Below are 26,202 nucleotides of genomic sequence, written 5' to 3' on the forward strand. Positions count from 1 at the left end.
ACTATGGCTCTCCTGCAATACAATGTTAATACGATAAAAATATTCAGATCGTTCACTCAAATTGGCTGAATCCAATTTAAAAATTACACGCGTTGACGCATTTTTATTTCACCCTTACTTTTTTTGTATGGGCGTTTATGTCCTTCCTTAAAAAGCATGCGATGAAATTCGGGGCACGAGAATAGGTCACGCGAGAAGGAAGATGTTGGAACCGGCAATATGACGATATAAATATTGTATTGTTGTCTTTCGGGGTAAATAAATACTAGTTATCCTTTTTTCATCGGGTATTGAAATTCAATTTTAATAATGGTTGTCCTAATTCATTTGGCATCAAATAAAAGGGAGAACGGACACCGCGCTTTCTTTAACGTTTCACTTTTCAAGATGTACCGACGCTACGGTTGGTCCGTTTATCACAACTTACGAGTACTGCATCTTTCATAGTTAACTAGGTGAATTGCAATGATTTTGTTGGGTTTTTTTTTATTCAAAATATTTCAATAAGCAGATTAAATGCATCACGGATGTCATAGGTAAAGACCGATTATTTCGAGCTCAATTAACAATCATTTTCAAACACGCACTCTTTATGGCACAATCAATTCAAACAATCGGTCAAACAAAAACAAAATCAGGAGCAACGCCCTTTAATAATCATTACCATTACAAAAAATTAGAAAATAATTTAGACAGATTCACAGGACTGTTATCAAAACTTCTTGAAATGGCATACAGTGCTGACATCTGTGTCAACTCTGAAATTCCATACACATCATAAGTGCACCGTGCATTTGCTGTACATTGCAATATATTGTGAGGGTACAGCAGCACACAGCGCTCCAATAATGACTTTCAATTGTTATCGCTACGATTCTTTTTTTTTTTGTCCTTACTGTTATTTCTTCGTTTGTCACAACTGCATTTTTCCCCAATATTGGCCTTAATGCAGTTCAGTTCCTTCATTTGTCCTTCCTGCCATACTTTGGTCCTTTGATTATCCCGGCTGCATTAGTAACTGTAGTTTATAGCTTCTTTAGATTTAAACTGTTACTTATCCTCTGTCACAGTTGTTAACAATACCTCCCCCCTGCCACTACCCTGAAAACAGCATGTGCTCTGTCTCAGTTCTGAACTGTTGCTTATCCTCTGTTGCCATGACTACAGCCAAGGTTTGACCTCTTACGCTACCCAAACTGCAGCATATGCTGTCTCAGTTCCAAACAAGTTGCTTATCTTCTGTTACCATGAGAACAGCCGAGGTTTGTCCTGTGCGTCACTGACTGGACAACAGCATGTCTCAGTTCGAACTGTTGCTTATCCTCTGTTGCCATGACTACAGCCAAGGTTTGTCCTGTGTCATTGCCCTGACTACAGCCCACCATGTCACTTGTGGTACATCTGGACAATGCAGGCCGTGATCATGACCATGTACCTGTCCCAGATCTTCGCCATTTGAGGATTAGACCTACAATAAAGTGAAACTCTCATGAAAAGTGACACCTATAAAACATGGTGTGTGTGTGTGTGTGTGTGTGTCCATGTGTGCACGCACAAATGTAGGCAAGTAGAAGGACAGGCGTGTGTGTGTGTATGTGTGTGTACACCACTAACATTCTCAAATGTGATAGGCTACACATCAAAAGAGTTCTTTACATTTGCAGATACAAGTATAACAAGACAGCACTGTTCTGAAATGTTTTTTTTTTTCATTTTTAACACTTTTTTAACATAAAACAAAATTAACAGTTTACTTCCATTTTTATATGATCAACTAAGAAAATTGATGAAATGTGAAAAATATCAATAAAACGGTGTCAAATGTCCAATTTCCTCCATTCTGAGTTTCTGAACATAGTGAATGATTGAATCTTACAAACTGCAATGATATGAGTTTATTTCCATTTTTGACACCTTATTACACAATACACAATTACAAGTTTACCATCATTTTTACGTAATCAACTAACAATGTTGTAAAGATGCAGGAAATGTCAAACAAACACTTTTACGTATCTTATTAATTAAATAATGAGACTGTTAACATGCCTAAAAATTGAATCTGAGGAAATGTGAAACAAGACAGCACTATTCTGAAATGGGTTTATTTCCATTTTTAATACTTTTATAACATAAAACAAAATTAACAGTTTACTGCCATTTTTATATGATCAACTAAAAAAAAAATTGATGAGATGTGAAAAATATCAATAGAACAGTGTCAAATGTCCAATTTCCTCCATTCTGAGTTTCTGAACATAGTGAATGATTGAATCTTACAAACTGCAATGATACGAGTTTATTTCCATTTTTGACACCTTATTACACAATACACGATTACAAGTTTACCATCATTTTTACGTAATCAACTAACAATGTTGTAAAGATGCAGGAAATGTCAAACAAACACTTTTACGTATCTTATTAATTAAATAATGAGACTGTTAACATGCCTAAGAATTGAATCTGAGGAAATGTGAAAAAACAGCATAACTTATAAAATAATGGTCCGATTATGCTGATTTTCGAACTTGACCTGCGTTTTAGTAAGATTGATTACTCCTGTGAGTTTCATGACAACAGGCCTATGGGTTTTCCTTGAAATGTGTTAACAGTGTTGCATATATGCTGAAAAGTGAAAAAAAAAAGCATAACTTCTACAATAATGGCCCGATCATGCTGATTTTCGGACTTGACCTGCGTTTTATGGATATTCATCAGCTCTGTAAATATATAGCCAAAAAGTAAAACTGCCTTCCACTTATTGCGTTTACAATGAAAGTGCACGGCGACAGTGACAGTGACAGTGACGGCAACGCCAGCCACAACAGACGCAGGTGATGGCAATATGTACAGACACATCTGTACATATTTACTGTACTGTTTGAGAACAGTAAGTGACATGGTTTTTCTTAAATGGTCATCATGGGAGCAGTGCCCAAAATAAGTTTTTTTCAAATTTTGGTGCAATATTACATAATGTTAAACAGCTTAATGACCATCAATTTTTAATAATAAAATATTAGTATCATGGATATTCAGAAAATGTGACTAGCAAAGGTCTTCAGGCCCATGGAACTGCAAAGTCACAACTTGAAAATGCCAAAATGTAAACAAGACAGCACTGTTCTGAAATGTTTTTTTTCCATTTTTAACAATTTTTTTAACATAAACAAAATTAACAGGTTACTGCCATTTTTATACGATCAACTAAGAAAATTGATGAGATGGGAAAAATATCAATACAACAGGGTTAAATGTCCAATTTCCTCCATCCTGAGATTCTGAACATAGTGAATGATTGCATCTGACAAACTGCAATGATATGAGTTTATTTCCATTTTTGACACTTTATTACACAATACACGATAACAAGTTTACCATCATTTTTACATAATCAACTAACAATGTTGTAAAGATTCAGGAAATGTCAAACAAACACTTTTATGTATCTTATTAGTAAAATAATAAGACTGTTAACATGCCTAAGAATTGAATCTGAGGAAATGTGAAAAAACAGCATAACTTCTAAAGTAATGGCCCGATCATGCCGATTTTCGAACTTGACCTGCGTTTTAGTAAGATTGATTACTCCTGTGAGTTTCATGACAACAGGCCTAACGGTGTTCCTTAAAATGTGTTTACAGGGTTGCATATATGCTGAAAAGTGAAAAAACAGCATAAGTTCTACAATAATGGCCCGATCATGCTGATTTTCGAACTTGACCTGCGTTTTATGAATATTCATCAGCTCTGTAAATATAAAGCCAAAAAATAAAACTGTCCTCCACTTATCGTGTTTACAAGGAAAGTGCACGGCATCGGCGACGGCATCGGCATCGGCATCGGCATCGGCATCGGCGACGGCATCGGCGACGACAGACGCAGGTGATGGCAATATGTACAGACACATCTGTGTCTGTACATAAAAACAGCATAACTACTAAAATAGTGGCCCGATCATGCCGATTTTCGAACTTGATCTGCGTTTTAGTAAGAATGATTACTCCTGTGAGTTTCATGACAACAGGCCTATCAGTTTTCCTTGAAATGTGTTAACAGTGTTGCATATATGCTGAAAAGTGAAAAAACAGCATAAATTCTACAATAATGGCCCGATCATGCTGATTTTCGAACTTGACCTGTGTTTTATGAATATTTATCAGCTCTGTAAATATAAAGCCAAAAAGTAAAACTGTCTTCCACTTATGGTGTTAACGCTGAAAGTGTACGGCGACGGCGACATGATCGGCGACGGCGACGACAGACGCAGGTGATGGCAATATGTACAGACACATCTGTGTCTGTACATAAAAAGCGAGCAATATCTTCCGAGTGCTCTGATTTGACCTGGGACAAATTCTAATGGGTCAACAGATCTAAAATAATATCCCATACCTAAAGTGCTCTACCATGTGACTGGTATCTAGGTAGGCATTAAGGAATGCCTCTACATCATCTTTGGTCCACATAGCTTGCCGACAGGGCTCTATAAACTAAACAAAAGAAAAAAACTGTAGTGTCTTAACATGGGAGTTCTGAAAAGCAATTTATTTCTTTAATGAAAGTTTTTTAAAAACTTGTATTATTAACATCAAGTTTAGAAATTTCCCCTCATTCTTAAAAGGTGCTTAGATCTAACTTTTTTAAAAATATTTCTCAACTGAAATATAATAAATTAAACAGACATCTTGATCAAACCTTCTTTTGAAAAAACAATTAAATTACCCTAATCTATACATCTGCACGACTTTTATGAGTCTGTTGTAAGATGATGGAAACAGATGAAAAACAACTCACAAGACATTTCACCCAACACCAGACATTTCATATGTTACCTTTTCTACTAAATCCAAAAATAAATCCCTGGATTCTTTACTATGGCTAAGTCCACTCCCTATACCAACTATTACTTTTGAAATATTCTGTAACAGAAATATGTACATTTAATTTCTAATTGGCCACATGAAAATGTCTAGTTAAACAAAATTGAACCTTCTCCAACTGTGCTCAAATCTGGATGCAGAAAATAACTGCCTCTTTTTTAATGTTGCACAATACAAGCAATCTAAATTTAATTGCCCATTCCAGAGTGTAAGAGAAAATTATCTTTCAAATTAAAGAGTTAATTATCATATAAAAATAGATGATCTGTATTAAGATGACTGAGGCTCTTAGTGATAGCACTGGGTAAAGATATGGATACTACATAATCATATCATTATTTCTGCATGCAAAACATACCTTAAAATTTTGCTCAATGTCTGTAAAAGCTCTGTCACTCAGTCCTGTAAGTGTGCGCAACACTAAGCTAATCAAAAATACAATATAATAATGTTATTACCACTAGCAAGGTAATGAGGGCTAATATAAAAAGATTATCATATGCATCCAGCTAATATAAAAATACAAAACAAAATGGAAAAAAATATTTAGAGATGTATTATATCACAAAGACAAATTATTCTGCCTACAAAATTTATGAAATAGGAAGATAGATATTTCATTCAATTTATTATTAATCAAAATCCACAGGCAATCATTTGTAAAAAAAAAAAAGACAATCTTTTTTATTTCATTTTGTGCATTTCTAAATGGTATAAAGTTACACATGAGGTCCTACAGGTAGTAGAACCAGTATAAATAGTAGTGGTAGTATTACCTTTTATGTTCTTCCACATAATCTGACAGTTCTTTGACATCTCTAAGAGCCTGAAGAAAATCTCGGTCCAGGTCTGTATCAATGTCCTCACTGGTCAGTGTCTTCACCCCTGAAATTGTCACAAAATACTGCAATAAAATCTACATAATAAAAATAAATTAAAAAAAATTTTATACAATCTTTTCATGTCAACATTCGCATGCAAATCTTACACTGATTAACAAGGCAGCAAAGCTGTCAAATGTACAGACAAAAAGCAGGAAATAACAAAATAGGCTACTGTCAATTCTGATGCAAAAGTACATTATGTTAAACTGCAAATTCAACATCAAATTTTAATTATGCTCAACAGGTAATACCAATGTAAGTAAAATGTGAAACAAGTATAAGACTTAAGGCCCATGGGAGTTCAAGTTCACACTTTGAAAATGTAAAACTTCCAGAAAAAGAAGTCAATTAGACTGCTTTTCCAACTCAGGCTGCATTTTAGTCCTGTATTTCTTTTTTGAAAGTTTGGCAATCATTAGTAACATGGTTTTCCCATAATGGTCATCATGGCAGCAGCACCCAAAATTGTGTTTTCTTCTATTCTGATGCAATATTACATAATGGTTAACAGCATAATGACAATCAATTTTTAATAACAAAATATATGTATCATGGATTTTCAGAAAATGTGACTAGCCTGGGTCTTCAAGCCTGTGGAACTTCAAAGTCACATCTTGAAAATGCCAATATGTGAAAAATTAAATTTTCACAAAAAAAACTGTTTAACTGGCAGATTGCATTGCCTACTGAAGCTGTATTTTAGTCCCATGTTTCTTTCCTGTAAGCACAGTAAGTGACATGGTTTTTCTTAAAAGGTAATCATGGGAGCAGTGCCCAAAATAGGTTTTTTCAAATTTTGATGCAATATTACATAATGTTTAACAGCATAATGACCATCAATTTTTAATAATAAAATATTAGTATCATGGATATTCAGAAAATGTGACTAGCAAAGGTCTTCAGGCCCATGGAACTTCAAAGTCACAACTTGAAAATGCCAAAATGTAAACAAGACAGCACTGTTCTGAAATGTTTTTTTCCCCATTTTTAACAATTTTTAACATAAAATAAAATTAACAGTTTACTGCCATTTTTATATGATCAACTAAGAAAATTGATGAGATGAGAAAAATATCAATAGAGCAGTGTTAAATGTCCAATTTCTTCCATTCTGAGATTCTGAACATAGTGAATGATTGAATCTGACAAACTGCAATGAGTTTATTTCCATTTTTGAAACTTTATTACACAATACACGATAACATATTTACCATCATTTTTACAAAATCAACTAACAATGTTGTAAAGATGCAGGAAATGTCAAACAAACACTTTCACGTATCTTATTAGTTTAATAATGAGACTGTTAACATGCCTAAAAACTGAATCTGAGGAAATGTGAAAAAACAGCATACCTTCAAAAATAATGGCCCGATTATGCTGATTTACGAACTCAACCTGCATTTTAGTAAAATTGACCACTCCTGTGACTTTCATGACAATTGGCCCATCTGTTTTTCTTATATTGTGTTTACAGTGTTGCATATATGCTAAAAAGTGTAAGAAACAGCATAACTAGTAAAATAGTGGCCCGATCATGCCGATTTTTGAACTTGACCTGCGTTTTAGTAAGATTGATTACTCCTGTGAGTTTCATGACAACAGGTCTATCGGTTTTCCTTGAAATGTGTTAACAGTGTTGCATATATGCTGAAAAGTGAAAAAACAGCATAAATACTAAAATAGTGGCCCGATCATGCCGATTTTCGAACTTGATCTGCGTTTTAGTAAGACTGATTACTCCTGTGAGTTTCATGACAACAGGCCTATCGGTTTTCCTTGAAATGTGTTAACAGTGTTGCATATATGCTAAAAAGTGAAAAAACAGCATAAATTCTACAATAATGGCCCGATCATGCTGATTTTCGAACTTGACCTGCGTTTTATGAATATTAGTCAGCTCTGTAAATATAAAGCCAAAAAGTAAAACTGTCTTCCACTTATGGTGTTAACGCTGAAAGTGCACGGCGACGGCGACGGCGACATGATCGGCGACGGCGACGGCGACGGCGACGGCGACGACAGACGCAGGTGATGGCAATATGTACAGACACATCTGTGTCTGTACATAAAAAAGGAAACTTGTTAGTTGAGTAACTATATGGATTTATGTAACAGCATTAAAATTAATAAGATGACCTCAGAAATTTTTCTTTGTGAACCTGAACTTTGAAATTTAAAAAGGTCAATTTTTAACCTATGACCTATCCACTGACCTCTAGCCCTCGACGTCCAGTGCGACATCATTTGGTCAGCACAGAAAGCAAAGTCTTCGAAGGTCAAATAATGGAGTTTCTTCTTCCCCGTCTCAAACCTGTTATTAGCGATAAACACTATTGCAGCATATTTTCTGGAATAAACGAAAGAAAGCCTAGTCATTTATTTAAATCATATTCATAAATAAACTGGAACTGGTAAACCCTAGCTTTTCATTACATGTTGTTAATTATGAATGTAACTTCACATAAAGGATGTACACAGTATATAATGTGCAGTGAAATACTATGCATAAATTTCTTATGAATATTTGTCTATTATAGAACTTATTATTTTTTTCAAGGTGCCATACTTTGCCAACTCTTCTGATATAAGAAACAGTGTCCTAATGTTTTCCACTAGGGACCCCATCATGTCTTCCACCGTTTTAAACACATGCTTAACATTGTCAAACTGAAAAAAAAAAAAATTGTCTTTAATCATTTCCAAATTAATTCACACAAAACTCTAAACAAACCCATGCAATGGCTGACCAGTGGAGAGCTTCATAGGATGTGTTAAACAATCAGATAATATCATAATTCCTTCACAACAGTTTTGATCGCTACATTATATCTATTATACATAAGAAATATTAGAGTGCAGATAAATTATATTCTTCTACAGAAATTTTACAAGATGGAATCAACAATACCTGTCTCCTGCAGCTTTTCAGAGACACCCGTGTCTTTTCACTGATATCATCGAGATCCTTTCTGTTTCTCGATGACAACTTCTTTCCAAGGAACTCTCTGACCACTTCAGGATCAAATTCATAATACCTAAAGATAAATTAGAATTGACTAAAGCTGTTCTTTTACATGATTTTGGTGATGTTCTGTTGTACTCGTGTGATATGTAATATGATATGTAATGAAAGTCAGATGATAACAGATTTATCTAGATTAAAATTTTAACTGGAAGGAGATGGATATGCAGAGGTTTGTAGACATATGCAGATAAAGGCATTGCAATGGAAGCTATTTTATCAACAAATTGTAATTAGCTTCTAGTGTACCATAAAACTGGTTTAAAAAAAGCTATTGGGTCTGGCATTCACATACTATAATGTCTTATGATTTCTCACCCAGACATTTGTAATTCTAAGCACTTTAACACATACAGAGGTTTATGTCACATATTTGTAAACTACAATAGATATCCTGGATTGGTCATCATAAATCCTCTTAACTCAATGACTGATAGTAAACTTGATATTTTGGAACAAGAAATAGTTAAGTTCTCTATCTCAACATTCATAATGGTACAAAAAATGAAACAATTCGAAGGTTCAAAAGTTAGAAGGGTTCAGTGGACCAAGCATTCACTACAGAACTTTTGGACCAATGAACCCTTATATTTAAAAACTGATGAAAATGTTACAATTTTTCAGGCCAACATAAAACAGTTGTCTATCTGGTCTAACACTGCTCCAGAGTTTTGGCTTGACCCCTCAAAAAACACTTTATATTTTATTACTCATACCTTTCAATCAGCATCTTTTTTGTCTCTGGGTTAATTTGAAAGACAGGTGTGTCAATCAGTTTGCTGGGGTATTTGTAAAACCTCTCCAGCATGCTAAAGGTGCGGTAATGGTCCACAGTGTCACTGAACAACATTTCAAACGTGGCCCCATACTGCTGCAAGATTCCTTTCTGTTGCTGAACCACTGCTGCTTCGTGTGCTAAAACCAGCGGCATTAATAAACTGTCAATTTAGACCCCATTCCGAAATATTTGAAGATTTTATCAACACCGCATTTATGATAAGTAAATTAAGTCAAAAACATAGAATAAGTAGGATTCTTTATATGTGATAAATATTAAATAACGTATGTGACTGTGCTAAGTGAGTGTGTAATGAAAATACAAGCGATCGGCGTTTACTTTGTTTCTTCGCTTTGTCTTGAAATACAATTTATTTCTCCGAGAAAACATTATGTAAAGACAGTGCATCAACAGCATAATAATTTACTCGCCTACCTGTGTACCCCTTCAGCCACAATTCATATATATCAGTGTCTATCAAAGTGTCATTGCCGACAAATATATTCACTTCACCCATGTTGTTCTGCAAAAATTGACCTAGATCGAAATCGAGGCAAAATGAGACGAGCTTTGACGTCATAATCGCTGGTCTGGAAACAAAAGTAATGTGTTCCTTGCGTTCAGCATTTTTTCTCCTTAGGTAGGTTTATTTTTCAGGTGAGTAAATTCTTTACTGAAAAGAGCTAGCGTACCTCCATATGTTGTTGATGACTTAGACCTATACTTGTTATATTCAATATAATTAATTTCACAGATCCTTTAAAAGATAAAGAAAAGTGTGTAGAATAATAAAAAATGACTGTTTAAATTTGCGACATTTAAAGCAAACAAATTATACAAATAAATTAAAAAATAAGAAAATTCATGTTTAGACAAAGCAAAATGAAGTAAACCGATATTTTTTCAATCAATTAATGATTTATCAAAAAATCAATTTGAAAATATGTTTCTCTAAAAGTTAAAGCGAAGGTCTAGTTCTAATTAAGCAAATCCGTGGGGTTTAAACTAAAACTATCTCTCTCCAGACTAACATACATACATACCAAATTTATTATATTACATTAATGAACGCGCTGCGCTGCATGGGCATTTGTCGCGCCAAAATATATAGAGCCTACTGGACGTCGCCAAAATACGTTTAGGTAGGCATATCTGTATTTTACTGATAACTGTCAAATAAAAGAAACTTCTCCAAAGATTATTTTCAAACGGGACATTAGAATAATTATATAAAGTTTCGAACAAAGACGGGAAAAAGAAAAGGAAAGAATCATGAATATTCCACCCATACAAAGAAACTCTGCTAATTTTTTTTTTTTTTTTTTTCGGGAGCGAAGAAGGCAGTTGTCTTCAGATTGAGTAAAAAAATTAATTCATGTTTTTTCAACCCTCACTCTTTTTTAACCTTTTTACTAGGAAATGTGTAGATACTCTCTTTATCCATGAAAGTATCATTAGTTTATACCACTGAAAGTGATTTTGAAGCTAATCAAAGTAGGCCTACTTCTGAGGACTAAAAATGGCCAACTTCATGTCCTATCCAATGTTACCGTTGTTGTTTTCTCGTTGTCAATAAACCACTTCACTGTTTCTGTGATACCAATTATGTCACAATGCGGCTGACAATGTGTGATAGTTACCCGGTATCTTAATAGAGCGGTAATCGACGGCGTTGTCTAGTGACGCCTCAGAGATTGTGACCCCAACGCAATATAGAGGCGCGTTTTTGGAACACACGTTACCATTTTGGGCTCTTTGGGTACTGTAAAAGTCATGGTAAAAATTGAAATTTGAATTTAAATTGAAACAGTCGTGGACTTTTGTTCTATACACATTTATGTTTTAAAAAATTGAATACAACTTTGAATTCATTCAATTTTATTTTTTGCCACTTCAGTATGTGAAATGCACCTCTATATTGGGTTTGGGTGCATATTAACAAGACGTCGAGGACTTCACAAAAACGTAATATCACATGGCATGTCTCCTGAAGGCTTTAGAGAAATTTTGACGTCACAGTTAGATTATGTATAGCCTGCTATATTGAAATGTCAATAACATATTAATAACACGATGTATGGAGACGTCACAGATAATGCCATAGTCTATCAGAATAGAAATTATAAAGATGCTATGAAGACACCACAGAAGTTTTAATACATGCACCACAGTGCACTCTAATTGATAACAACAAAACGGTGCGTGAAGGAGTCACAAATATTATGGCGTCAAAATATACAAATTGTTCACAAATATTAAATGAAAAATTTATTAATACGGCATAGGTCTACATACTGAGAGTATAAAATCGCAACTAAGCTTCAGTTTAACGTTTTGCCGTTAGACAAAAAAGTGCCATTTGATTATGTCCAATTTTATTTTACCACTATAAAATGCATGTAGATAACTTGCTTTAATCCCAAGTTTTGATATGTCAGTTATATTTATTAAATAAATATTTGCTAAACATTGAAGGTCCATGCTTCTAATGTATGTTTGGCACATGTTTATAACTGTTATATGATAGACCAAAAAATGAGATAAAATAGGATTAAAACAAATAAACTAACAGGTTGATTAAATTTAAACCAAGCAACTGGCAAGGGTCTCCACGTATTATTTTGATTACGACATTTAAATTGATTAATATTAATATTAATATTCGAAAACAGAAAAGTGGCTCAATACTTGTTAGATGAATACAACAATACATTTTTTATTCATTCTAGAGTCATTCTATCAATCCACTCATCACTGTTGCATTTACATTTGAAGACAGATCCCCAGCAATTTTTGCAAAATGCTGTCATAGTGCTGGGGTTTTTCATCATTTATTCTCTAGCACGATCTCTGTCACAGAGATCTTATATATCCTCATATCCGAGAAATGCTCTCCAATTGTTTTCAGTCTGAAAACAGCGATTTTGTTTGAGTTCTGAGATTCTGAAAGTTGATTAAATATAACATTTGTCCCGTTTTAGGCTGTCTTGGGCTCGGTAACGTTAGTAGAGTTAGCCGCGGCAAGGTCTAGAGAAGAGTCTGCTGTCTGACCGTCTGAAGAAAAAGAACACAACGGCTTTAGTTTCAGTTAAAATTTCTAACAATAAATAAATAAATAAATTTCAGAGGTTTAGGAACGCATGAGTATATATTTTTAATTTATCACAGGGTTCTATTCTAAGTATTAACAATAGTGAAACCCACGTGCCACCAGCTTTCAGGGAATGACGCTTGTGACGCAACATTCTACACCGTGAATTAAAGAAGTCCCTGAAGACTCAACTCTTTATTATCAGCATGTCCCTGGCGTTGCCGAACGGTTATGGCTTGCTGATAATAGATAGGGGAATTTAGGGACCATTAAAACTTTACCCTTTTACTTTACCAATTACCCTTTCCTAATATCCTAGAACTTCAGTCATAGGTAGTTTAACGTTGCACTGTGTTCCCAGAAAAAAAATGTATTTTTATTTTTATTTTTATGGTAAGACGAAATACGGCACGTTTTTAAATTAGATAGCTATTTTCATACATGGCTATATTGCAAGTAATCAGCTGTACCATATGGCATACCTGATTTTCAATCTCTCTTTCTTCCGATTACCTTTCTGGTAGGAGGAGAAAATCATATAAAGATCGTAAAAAGAGGAGATCCCCCATTTATTCTTTTCTGTTATTTACCTTCAAAGTTGTACTGCGGCGGGGGCTCTGAACTCCCGATCACCATCTTTGACCTTTGATTTTTAAAGGACGTCTCCTCGAATGTCTCGCTGGACGAATTTCGCGAAATTTCTTCGTCGTTTCTAGCTTGGTCGTTCTTTAATAAAGGCTTTTTACAGTCCAATTGAGGACCATATTCCTCATCTTTGTTCTTCACGTCTTTGACATCACGTTTCCTGACCTTGAGTATTAGGCATGATACCATGATGATCATATTAACAACACCCAAAATAATGAGAATACACAGGCAAATTATTATTCCTATACCAAAGCTTGGAAGCTTCTCTATCACACCGGAGATGTCGCCTGAAATGAAATATAGATATCACATTTTTACATCATGAAATCACCAAAAACAATATTTACTTTAATTTCATTTACGGATATGTACATGTATATCTTTTACTATAAAGACGATAGTGATGATTAAATATCAATTTTAAGACTGTTGTATCTAGCAAATTAAAGTAAATAATCTATACAGTGATTCACACTTTAGGTACATGTATGTTATAATTATAGCATCATGTTCGCCTTACTTTGCTTTTTTGTCATTCAACAATTAGCCAATCAATTCAGTCTTAATAATTAATTCTGTCCGCCCACCTGTATTTGTTTGATGTTGGTCACGCCCAAAGCCGTAACCTTGGAGAGCAGTCTGCTTTACCGTAGGTGTGGCAGTGGTTGTCGTGAACATGAGATATCCTGAAGAAAAAATAAACACCCTCTGCATTTTTAAAGCATGAGTGAAGTAAAATGTCATTTTACATTTCCCACCCACTCATACTACATGTACAGGTATGCTTAACCCGTTTATCTCATCGAACTTTGGACATTTCTCGTTGTAAGAGCGTAAGTCCGTGAATCGTGGTATCTTTAGCTATTCTTTGATTAATCTTGTTTACAATGCCCTTTTTCACAACTAATCTAAATCTCACAATGTATTCACTTCATTGATTGTTAACAAAAAAATTATTGTTTCAAAAAGAGAACAAAACAATATAATATGGTATAACCACGCAGCCCCGCAGTTACCGGTATAGTATTTTGACACGAGTAAGAGTTTTGTCTTGAAATGATCTGGTCACTCGGTTGTAACCAACATAGAATTACTTTGTTAAATTATATTTAGACAATGGCTGTAATGATGTCTCTTACCCGCGCATTGCTCCTTGCACTCCGTCTCCAGTTCCGGACTGGCCCTTAATCTGGCGGGGTGGCACAAGTCTGCACAACTATGGCAACGCTCAATACCTAACTCACAGTACTGCGTCCGTGGATCACATTGTAATTGACCGCCAGGTCCACACGGAATTGGACTTAACTGGCCAGTGGCGGCAGTGTCACTTTCCTCGGCATATGTGGTTAGTATATCCGGTGTGATCAGAAACCATAATAATAAAAGACGCCAAAGACGCCCCCCAGAAATACCCGTTCGCCTCAACATTTTCTCTGTTTCTCCGAATTGTTGAATCATAGACCGACTGCTTCGGAATGAAGTACTTTTTCTTTTGTAAGCAATTTTACATCTTGGCGTAATGGGAAATTTCCTGAATCATCAATTAATAAAGCATATTCTGAGCTATGACTAAGGGAATCCCCAGATGGTGCATATAGGTGAGGGAAATCCCTCCATGAATATAGGTCAACATGACGTCATCGTCATCCCCTAGATTCCAATATGGCGGGTGTAAACAGGCACTGGCCGTTGCAAGAACCCTGATAAAAGTTTGTAATTACAGGCAGCTGGTATATTAATATGAGTTTCAAAAGACAGGTTGTTCCTCCTATAGGTTCACCTAAACATACTTCTGCGCATTCAACACCAGATGAACGCGATGTAGGGGTTGCAAAAAGAAAAATAGACGGTGCCTCGAGGTAAACTAAACGATTTTGCAAATAAGACAAGAGTAGATGTGCACAAATCCTTATACCGTTCTTAAACTTTCTAAAATCCAACTATATTTTTCAGTCGTGCAACGTCTGACAAACTCAGTTGTCTCAGCACTTAGATATATACAGTAGTTTGAGCTATGATACACCTCTACGTGCAATAGATGTAACTGGGGATTTCCCATTATGGGGCCGTAGCGATAGTCCGAAGGTTCAATAGTCCGAAGGTTCATTGGTCCGAATGTTCACTATAGAACCTTCAGACCAATGAACCCTTGATTAAAAAGTCGATGAAAACGTTACCACTTTTCGGACCAATGAACCTTCGGACCAATGAACCTTCGGACTATCGTGACGCCCCCCCCCCCCCCTTCCCCATTATATCAAACATAAGTTGGCACTTCAAGCAGTATATAACAAACTGTGTCACTGTCAGTGTCCCGTGATAATTTGCCAGACAAAAACCTTGCCAGCATGTTACTATACATATTTGGAAACCAACGATGTGGGAATTTTTATGTTTTGGATTTTTACCACCCATGATATAATGGGCACTTTGTCACTGGAGACTTGTACATTGTGGCAGTACTTATTGCAGTACGTGTAATGAATGTATGACCCTATTCCCACAGATTTTAGATTGATCTATCCCTGTGGGGAATCTCATTAGATTACTGTCAGCTTAGCTGGCTTAAATGTCTGTCCCGCCTACTAAAAGCTGTAAGGGGGATAATTAACTACCGTGCGTGCTCAGCTGACAGCAATTTAGCGTGAACCCGCAGGGAGTTAGGTCGATCTAGATGGATTGATTTAAATCTATGGGAATGCAGTCTATGTGAACAGTTTCTTCAAGCACATGTGTCTATTCTTGATTTAAGCATCATTTACAAGGTATTTTCTCATGACACAGCAGTCCCATGTGCTTGTGGTACTTTGTGTGCCAGGTGACTCCATCAACATTTGGAGGTTGTCTTATTATAAATTGAAAGTATGAGTAAAAGTCATGTACTGCTTTGTTTGTTGTACTTAAATGATGCAAGATTGTTTAAACCATTCAAACTTTAAATCAAACTTCCCAGCACATACCTGTAGTCTGAAAATTTACCTTTTTGATATTCAATCTTGTAGTATAAATATGAGGGGGGATTTGAAGAGTCATACAGAAAAGCACCCCTGTACACTGCTTATCCTTATGTTGTCAAGTAAAAGGGGGTTATATTGCATCTTATCATATCAGTTGGAAATACCACATTCATGGCTTTGTTTAGTAACAGTCGTCATGTTCACAATATATGCTATTCATGATTTATTCAATATAATATTCCAGTGTAAATGTTGGTTTTATTACAAAAGTTAAATGCCAATAGGAATTATGATAAGTCTTTTATTGAAAAAAAGACATCAGTATTTCACTGAGTCATGAATCAGATATGCAGTTGGACATCAAACTTTACTTTGTTAATCCTAAAAACTGATATTAGTAATATTTGGGGTTGACATTGGTGATATTTTACTTTTTTTTTTTTTTTTTTTTTTTTTTTTGATGATATGAAGAAAATGTATTGTTGTATCGTGAATACACATTTTGTGTTCCCAGTTAAGTTTTTTTTTCTTTAATTTCTTTCTTTTTGTATGTTTATCATTTTACTTTTACCAGAGGAGGCAGGACTAAAAGGAAAATAGATTATTTCTATTAGAATCTCATCTGTATCATATTATAATCTACTTTCTGATTACTTTTTTAAAGACAAAGAACCAATATAAAACGGGCCAGTAGTGGCAGTAAACCCAACCCAAGGGTGGCACCAAAAAAGACTGGAAGTGGGGATGGGAAACCAGCAAGTCTAGGAAGTAAACCAGGAAGTGGGCGTGGCACCAGACCCCCAGATACACACACAGAGGAAGAGTCCCCAGGGGAACAGGACATCAAGTTCTTTAACATTCCCAGCAAATGGGAGAAGGCAGAGATATCTGACACCCCCAAAGAGACCCAAAGAAAATTAAGAGACATCAGTCCAGAGGAAATAGTGAGTTGTGATTTCAGAAGACTATGGGGGAGGGGGGCTTTTATTATGCTATGTGGTTATTTTAGTTAATTGGAAGTGCATGAAGTTGATTTGACATGAAAAATAGAAACTTTTTATCTAAAGTTTGTGTATATAAAAGGCTGTGTCAAAAAGTCAAACAACAATCAATAACACTTCAATCAAATTTGGGGAATTTTACAACACAAAAATCAATTAACCCTAAAGGTTTTTAGATTTTTGCATAATGCACCTGTGCAAATTCCCTTTATGTAGTACAATGTCAATTTTGCTTGTGAAACTCGAATTCTTCTACATCATGACTATTTTTAGCCAGGAATACCCTTCATGTCAGTTTCGAACACACAGACGAAACTCTCTCACTATATCTCTGTTATACCCATATTGTTAACTACTAGCATTATAAAGATGAAATGCTCAGTACATTATCTTGTCTACATATAAAACAAATATAGAAAATGAATTAATATTTTGATCCTAGGATTAAAGTTATTGTTCACCAATATTTTGGTATCTGTCAAGAATCCTTTTAAGAATGAGGTTACATAAAACGGATAAATGTAATGGACTATAAATTTTATTTAAAGGATTTGCATCATGCCGTCAGAATGGCCTGAACGGAACATATTCTTCAGAAAACATGCCCAACTAACGATATCTTTATCCAAATACACAAATTAAAAGCTCATTTTGTAAATTTTTGGCTTTAAAAAACGTCCTATTTGCTCGGCCTGGGAGTTAATGAGCTATGTGGTCACGTGGTCCGATGACGACAATTGAGCCACTGGAGAACAGAGCGTGCTTAGCTGTCAAACTGAGCTGCATTGTCTACCTGTAAGATGACTTCTCTGGCTTCTGATAAAAGTTTATACTCATTCAAATCTCTTACCCGAGGGGTCTAAATCCTCCTGAAGCTGTGTAAAACCATTTCCCGTCTAGTCAATTCTTTAACAAGCATTTAATTATGGTTATCCAAAGTTGTATAAAACACTGCATTTGAATGAGTTAAGGGAAATGTTGATTATTGCATATGAGGTCCATGTTATTTGTGAAATTCAATTTATTTTATTAAACCGCTGACACTCCGTCTTGCATACTTTTATTAAACTGAGGTAAACAATGCCCGTTACCTTTACAAGTCCTATCTTAATCATCCATCTAACCGGAACTTCCTTTACCTCTTAATTAGAGGGTTAAATGGCATTCAATTTGTCTTGCTTGTATCGAACGCACTCTCTATCTAAGCTTTACTCCAGTTATCTCAGGTAAAAATCTACCTGTGCGTTAGTTACAAAGCGCAGCTCCCGTAGACCTGGGGGTACTAGATAAAAACTGAACACCAGGTTTATCGAGGAGCTAGAGAAAGAAAGGAAGAATTTTTCCTGCACAACTTCATAGGAATTTTAACACGGACTTGATCCAGCTTAGACCTCCAAACTAACAGGGTGACATGGGCAATTTTCACAAACAAATCATAAAACTATATTTCAGTTAACCGCCTTTTAAATAAATATACCGTTCTGGGTAAATTAGAATAGTTATTAAATCGCGAGAATATTTTTGACTTAAATGATGATTTTATTATTAATGGAAATTAAGCTACTATATGAGGTACATTTGCTGTGATTACGCTGTCCTTCATGTTTTGCGTAAGTCTACATTTTGCTGTATGTGCTTGTAATTTTTTTAAATATGTGCGTACAATTTTTGCAGGTCTGGTTACCCCCCTGTTATGTGATGAGAGTATAAATTTGGCAATTAGTTCCTTAGCTTATTTAAATAGAATTGCAGTATAAAATTTTCAACAAGATGTTGGCGAAATTGCCCATTACTCTTTGTAGGTATTTCCCCCGTCAAAGTTTGTCTAAAATTATCTTTCAATCTTTACTCTTTCAAAGACAGTATAAAGTTACCTGACATATTTTCGTGTAAACTTAATGACAAGCCAAGTGTCTCCAGTTCATTCCGTACTCAATTTTACCCAAGCAAATTTTTTTCTTGAGTAGATCTTTATAGCACGGTGTTATAAGCTTACAAATTTGCAAAAAAAAAAAAAAAAATTGCGTACTAACGCAGAATTTGCGTTTCAAGTTATAAAATAATCAATCTTTTAAATTATTTAATATTTCAGATGAAATTATCTTCAGAAACAAATCCTCAAAGCATAAACGAATTAGGATAACGAACCATTTCATTACAGCAGTTCCCATTTTTTCTTTAATATAACGCTCTTTTTCCTATTTTTCCTCAACACGTTTTCTTCCACGGAAGCTTCAAGATACCCTGAGAGCAATTTCTTTTATTAATGTTCGCGACAGTGTTTGAACTTAATTGTTTAAGTATTGATATTTAACGTCATTTACAAATACCAATAAAATAACCCCATGAAATAAATGAGATATATTGAAAAATATGAAAGCCCACCAAGACGAGTTTCATACCTGTTATTACCTGGCTTGGGAATTGCAGCGGTGCATAATTAACAGGTTTTATTGTTAACGAGCTCTTGGTCAACTACAATGAATTTAAAAATGCAGCAATTAGTAAGCTTGCCAACTGATGACAGTATCTAAAAGACTATCAGCTTTTGATATGATCTAAATCACCTGAGGTGACCGAGATCGCGAGGATCGCAACTATTGTCACCAATGTTAGTAAGTTAGTCACGGAAGACCGTCACAGATAAAGAAAGATAGTCAAGGAGTGCTGCAATTTGGGGAATCCCACGGCAACACACTGAGGCATAAAGAAAATTGCTCAACTCCGTTCAACACAACTTTCCAAAATTATTCTGTCTGTTTGCACCATGCAGCTCAGTTGAGTCTCATAGACCTTTATCCCAATTGTCGTCACAGTACCGCGTGACCCAGATCTTTTGCTTCATTTTAATATGCATATTGAGGTGAGGTTTACTAAAACGCTTTTTTACTACTAATAGATTGTTTTTATAATTTTTAAATGGCGGGGATCGATTAAAACATACCTCTAGTGTATAGATTGAGTGCTGAATCTTCAAAATTCGAGAAATGGATTTTTATATGACCATTGTCCTTTAAGATGTTTATTAAGAAACTATATCTAGTTAAAAAAGTGTGTAACACAACTGAAGAAATTTTCTACTGGATTTATCTCTGTAGCTTGCCCAGAGCCAAGAGAATGACCCTGGTCATGTATATGAAATACTGCTTCATGCTGCCAGGATTGGAAAAATACAAGGACTGGAAACAGTAAGCATTTCCACAACTTTCAGAATGATATAAAAAATTCTCTTATAAAATGTTCATAAATTTATTAGTACATTTGCTTGATGAACATTGATTAATAATAATAATAATAATAATAATAATAATAATTATTATTATTATTATTATTATTATTATTATTATTATTATTATTATTATAGAGCTCATAGTAACAAAATGATATTTTGCAAAGAATTTAGTGAGAATAAAACTTTTTTTAAATATACATTTTAAAAAATATGATTTTTAATGCAAATTTTCCTAAAGCAGTAAAAACAAACTTATTAACGAAATTGGGCATTTTTTTTATGCGATGCTGGAGACTGCTCATTCATAAGTGGATTAATTCTGCCTTGGCATGTGTCACAGAAATGCCAGATACAGCATCAAACTGTCTTCTGCCAATATATGTATTATGGTTTTTTTTCTTATTTTAGTTCACAAAAGTGAGGGTACTAGATCTCTCTTGTAACTTTATACAAGATATAGAAAACTTAGATAAAAACCAGGTAAGTTATGTGTCTTTAAATGACTCAATTTTGTTTTATTTTAATTGATAACTGAATTGAAAAATATTTATTAATTAGAAATAATCAAAATTATACTCAAAAGATATATGTAGTGCAAGTGTTCACTTTGTGTCTATGCAATTACTAATTTTAATTATCAAAAATTGCCCTGTGGGATTGGATTCAATAAAATCAATTTTTATCTTGCATGCAGTAACCTTTTAAAGCTTTGTATGGTGTTGGCAAATATAAGATTAGATATGGAAAAATATATAAATATTATTCTTAATTTTTTTTTTTATTTTTAATCAATAGGACTTGAGGGAATTAAAACTCTATGACAACTATATCACTGAAATTAAAAATTTGGAAAGGTAAGATACACATGTTTACAGTCCAAAGAACATTTTTGTTATTCCTTTTTGTCATCTGTATGAAGTCATGTATTACATTATGAAATCCACTATACATATGTTAATAAGTGCAAAGCAGTTGTTTTTCAGCAGTAGTCTCTCTTTAAAATAGTAAAAAGAATGCCTTAAAGTTGATGGTTTTGGTATTGATAGATACATGTATTTCCTCATATTATTTGGCACCTTATATATAGAGTGATGTGGTGAATAAGTCCTATGTTATCTGTGGAATTTCCTTGCATTGAAGACAAAAGGAAACTTTGGGACTTTTCAGTGAAAAAATAGCCAAGCTTTTTTGTTATCTGGAGAGTGTATGTCACAAGAAACACCCTTTTGTACAATCAAAGCATTGAAATACCCGTTTTAAACCTGGGAAATTTTAATCATGTTCATTTCTGTTTTAGCTTGAAGGAACTTAGTCATCTGCAGCTGCAGCATAATAAACTGAAAAGTATAGGTACTGTTAATTCAGGTTTACCCAAACAGATATTCTTGACAACAAGTTATATAAATAGATCTTATAAGATTAGGATATAAACATACCAAACAGCATTTGTACAGGTAAAAAGCCCCTAGCTTGTGAGAAGACAGTAGTAGCGTCAGAAAAAACTGTCATGTAATTTTTCAATTAAAGGTACAACAAAAAGTGTTATTTTTATCTTAAGTTGTTTTTTTTTCTGATTTGTATATATATACTTGAATTTAAGATGTTAATATCCTTTTAAATTTTCAACATATTAATGTTGAATGATTTGATATATGCAGGTAAAGGATTAAGTTGTCAGAAAAAGTTGAAGATCCTTCGTCTTGACAGTAACAAGCTAAGTAAGCTAGACAGCAGAGAGCTGGCCCCCCTCTCCCAGCTGACCAGTTTGGACATTAGTGGCAATGGCTTGGACAGTCTGGCGGTAAGGGTGTGTGTGTGTGTGTGTGCGCACGCGCATGTGTGTGTGTACATGGGTGCATGCATGTGACAATAGTGGCTTATATAATAAAATGTTATGAATTAAAGATAACACAAGGAATTTTGTGTATGAGTAAGATACGATTTATTTGTATTTGCAGTCAAAAACTGGTCCTGCATGTAACATGAAAAAGAATATGATTGCTCTTGTGCTCTCATTTTATTATGGCATTAAATCAGCCACCTTCTGAGGGAAACTTAAAAGCAACAGCAAGTATACAGTTCATTTACAGTTGACATTTGTATTTTACTAACATTTCATTAATTTTCCAGGCCTTAAATTGTTTGCCAAACTTAGAGGAATTATTTGCAACCAACAATAAGCTGAGAACAGTGACAGATCTGGGAAGGTGTAAAAAGGTAAGTATGGTACTCAGTACATTAATCCTAAATAGAAAACCCGAATAATATGAACAGTTAAAGTCATTAAAATGCATCTGACAGCATTCAAATAAGAAAATGTCTTATTTCCAAACAGATCAAATAAATTTTTAGCTGCTTTTACTTCAGCTTCAAGAAATTGATCTTTCTTCCAATCAGCTGACAGATGTCTCTGGCTTGAGAGGACTCGCACAGCTAAATGTAAGTCAGATGTTTATATCCCACTTACACTCTATTTCACTTTGATTTTGGTATCTAAATGAATGGGGGTTAGCAGTAGAAGAGTGTTTTGCCTCCCAGTACAATTTTAGCATACCTGAAAGGCTGAGAGACCCAATCCACCCCTTCTCTGTAAATTTAGAATTTTAGAATCGTGGTAATGCTAAATGTGTAATGCAAGGTGTATTGTTTTTTCAGACACTCCACTTAACCAAGAACCAGTTTGCCACACTGAAATCTCTGGGGAAGTCAAAGTAAGAATTCACAATAAATAATGTAGTGGTAGCATATAGTTTTCTTTTGATTCAGATTTTGCTTCATACATAAATATTTTCAATATCATATATTCTCAATATCAATATATTTCAATAAATATGAAATGAAGATTATTATAAATTAAGTCATATATTTTATTGTGGTTGCATAAAAACACTGACCCAAAGGTGCTTTAAGATTTCATTGAAATCACTTATGAAATACTGGGTACATGCACATGTACTGAGTACGAGCACATTTGTGATATAGCACATGGTTATCCAATTTACTTGAGCAAAGGAATATTTCCAACTGTGGAATGGATTTTTCAGGTCACTCCATGAATTGGTTGTATCCAACAACAGGCTCACAGAGTTGCAGTCTCTGGTAGAACAGTTTCCAGGTCTGGAACACCTCAATGTCTGTGATAACCATATAGAGCAATGGGAACAAGTGGTAGGTGCATGTGTACAGTGGGTGAAGGATTTATTTTTGGTTGGATTTAGGGGTTGGAGAGAGAGAGAGAGAGAGAGAGAGAGAGAGATGGAGATTAATTTCCTGACTGTACATCTTTTTCACTGAATTTGAAATATGAAATGCTGTATTTTATTTCCAATATGCTCTAAGCAGGGGCGGATTTAGGCCGTCTTCTGGGTCTTCCAGAAGACGGTCAGATTTTCAAGTTTACATTGACAGGTATCTAATGTTTTCTGTCGGAAGACGGTCAGAAATGTAGGATGGATCAACAAAGATAATTTGGAAGACTGTCAGAAAATATCTCTGGATCCGCCCCTGCTAAGTGTAATGAAAGCACATTATCATGTATATTTAATTATATATATTCAGAGGTAAGAATTTCTTTCAAGGTCTCTCTGCAGAAACTTCAGAATATAATGGAGGTGTTTTTGCAACGGAATCCATTCTGCTCCCCTCGTGGCCCCAAGCCCCACTATAGTGCAGAGTTACAGAGGCTCATGCCTGCCCTGGAGATTATTGATGGGGTAAGTTAATTGGGATCTTTTCCAAATATTGGCCTCCATTTCATTTGTTCTAGCTACTTTTTGATACTTATATAGCAGTATGTTAAAGATGATATGTTATTTTATTTTATTTTTTTTTAAATATAAGCCAGCACACAAAATATACATTGATTTAATGTACCAGGAAATTATGTGGACATAAGACCTGAAAACAGTGAGGATCAGTGCTATATGATGCACAAAATGTGTGTTTATGCACAGCAAATGTTGGCAACTCAATGAATATAATGAAATATCCTATAGATGAACAGCCTTATTTTGTGTAGTGGATAAGATGTGTGTACGGGGCTGTAAAACTTCCTTTATCTGTATTTTCAGGCACACGTGAAGCGTTCTACATCCACAACTGCTCCTGTCATGAGACCCATGTCAGCAGCCAGTGGTAATACATGTAACAATTTACTTCCAATCTCTCCCACTCTCTCCCTCTCTCAGTGAATTTCTCTCTACTCTAAGTCTGAATACTTTTTCTTGGTAGGAAAGTTTTAACATTTGAGTATTTAAGTATGCCTTTTCAACATTTCAGCTGAATTTCTATCTCTACTCCAAGTGTGAAAATTTTGTTTTTCAGGGGAGGGGGATTGTTTGTCTTAAATTGGATGTATTTTAGCTAGGTTTTCAACAATTTCCTCATTTCCAAAAGAAAAGCACTTTATTCCTTTTGGATTAAAAAGTACTCCTTTTATAAGAACATTTTTATTTGGGTAATCCATTGGTCTAGAGATTATCAAATCTTTTAAACTGTTAAGACAATTATACATTTGCATCTTTTTTTAGTAATCAGCACAAGACAAGTTGATGCCCAAATGTCCTCCTTGTTAAATGAAATGTCCACTTTTGAAAACAATGTCATGCAGTCGTAAGTCTCTTTAATTCTGATAATATAAATTATTCTATAAATTAGTTTTTTATTCTCAGTAAAAGTAAAGTCACACCGAGTCACACTTGATACCTTGCTACATGTAAATACTCCTTTAAAGTTGACAAGTAAATACATAAACTAACAAATGAGACAATTATATCATTTTATGTTCATAATTTCCATTTAGGTTCAAATCGCTGCGGGCCACATTTGATACCCTTCCTGTGGAGCCTCCAAAAACCAGCCGTCTTGCCACAGTGCGGAGTTTGCCGTCCACTGCAGGAAGTGACCGTCCAGCCAGCAAGTCAAGCAGGTAATAGGCATATATGACCTTGGACAATGTGTTGTCTTTTATGTAGTACAATTTTAAAGTCCTCAGCACTTTCTACCAAGTGAATAAAAAGTGATGTCAGTATAGCACTACAGAAGTCAATATAATACAAAATCTGTTGACTTTACTCTGAGAAAACTTGCAGATCTTCAGATACACACAAACAGAGTTGATCTGACAATGCAATGTTGTCTTTCAGGCGTTCCAGAATTACAGAAGCTAGGAACTTTGCAGCCCAACATTTCTAACTTCTTTACGAAAAGATTGCTTTTTTTCTAGTTACTGTTGCAATTGCCTTTTTTTTTTTATAACATTCAGATAATTTCTGGAAAACTTGCAATATGTAAAAACAACAAATAGTGTTGTAGACATGTTGAAAAAAAATATTGTTCTTGAATTGGCCAGTGTGCATTCAGCAGAAGTATACTTTAAAGACATCTTTTAAGAAAAGTGTTTATTTATCTTTTTTTTTTTTTTAATGTGGAGATTCCTCTCTTAATAATTCCGAGCTAGCATCATTTTTTTTCTGAATTTGCGTACCATTAGCTGTAAGGCAATACATTAATGTAAATGGTCTCATTTCAAAGAAAGAACATAAGTATTTTTATAGCTGACAGTTTAAAGTGAGTCCTTTTCTCGTGTAGTGTATATATATGCAGCTATGTGTAATAATATAGTTTATATTTGAAATAAATGTTCACTTTCTAACAGTTTTTATGCAGATCTTTTAAATACATCCAACACTGAAAAAAGGT

General features: G+C 34.5%; 3 protein-coding genes across 4 annotated transcripts; 1 reads left to right on the plus strand and 2 right to left on the minus strand.

The window, feature by feature from the left end:
• Window positions 1-634: 634 nt before the first annotated feature.
• LOC106161816 (acidic fibroblast growth factor intracellular-binding protein) lies at window positions 635-10,135 on the minus strand. The gene is made up of 10 exons (XM_013538845.2): window positions 10,009-10,135; window positions 9,512-9,710; window positions 8,682-8,808; window positions 8,340-8,440; window positions 7,987-8,120; window positions 5,663-5,771; window positions 5,245-5,311; window positions 4,839-4,925; window positions 4,399-4,496; window positions 635-1,468 (listed from the first exon to the last, which is right to left on the minus strand). The coding sequence occupies exons 1-10, from the start codon at window positions 10,088-10,090 to the stop codon at window positions 1,387-1,389; spliced, it is 1,086 nt and encodes a 361-aa protein (XP_013394299.1). The 5' UTR covers window positions 10,091-10,135; the 3' UTR covers window positions 635-1,386.
• Window positions 10,136-11,434: 1,299 nt separating this feature from the next.
• On the minus strand, window positions 11,435-14,860 carry LOC106161791 (uncharacterized). The gene is made up of 4 exons (XM_013538819.3): window positions 14,452-14,860; window positions 13,900-13,998; window positions 13,255-13,599; window positions 11,435-12,627 (listed from the first exon to the last, which is right to left on the minus strand). The coding sequence occupies exons 1-4, from the start codon at window positions 14,768-14,770 to the stop codon at window positions 12,551-12,553; spliced, it is 840 nt and encodes a 279-aa protein (XP_013394273.2). The 5' UTR covers window positions 14,771-14,860; the 3' UTR covers window positions 11,435-12,550.
• Window positions 14,861-14,975: 115 nt separating this feature from the next.
• LOC106161817 (uncharacterized) lies at window positions 14,976-26,155 on the plus strand. Of its 2 annotated transcripts, none has more exons than XM_087005013.1 (16): window positions 14,976-15,171; window positions 16,934-17,213; window positions 20,369-20,458; window positions 20,911-20,982; window positions 21,298-21,356; window positions 21,800-21,852; window positions 22,161-22,303; window positions 22,633-22,719; window positions 22,870-22,941; window positions 23,158-23,213; window positions 23,547-23,670; window positions 24,081-24,215; window positions 24,573-24,645; window positions 25,032-25,113; window positions 25,304-25,429; window positions 25,647-26,155. In XM_087005013.1, exons 1-16 carry the CDS (start codon window positions 15,053-15,055, stop codon window positions 25,693-25,695), a joined length of 1,620 nt encoding a protein of 539 aa, XP_086861139.1. In that variant the 5' UTR covers window positions 14,976-15,052; the 3' UTR covers window positions 25,696-26,155. The 2 variants fall into 2 exon arrangements, with proteins under 2 accessions (XP_086861139.1, XP_086861140.1); XM_087005014.1 differs by having other exon boundaries at window positions 24,573-24,636.
• The last annotated feature ends 47 nt before the right edge of the window (window positions 26,156-26,202 follow it).

This window comes from Lingula anatina, chromosome 2 (assembly GCF_051362555.1).
Source record: "Lingula anatina isolate TDL-2025a chromosome 2, LinAna3.0, whole genome shotgun sequence".
Lineage (NCBI taxonomy): Eukaryota > Metazoa > Brachiopoda > Lingulata > Lingulida > Lingulidae > Lingula > Lingula anatina.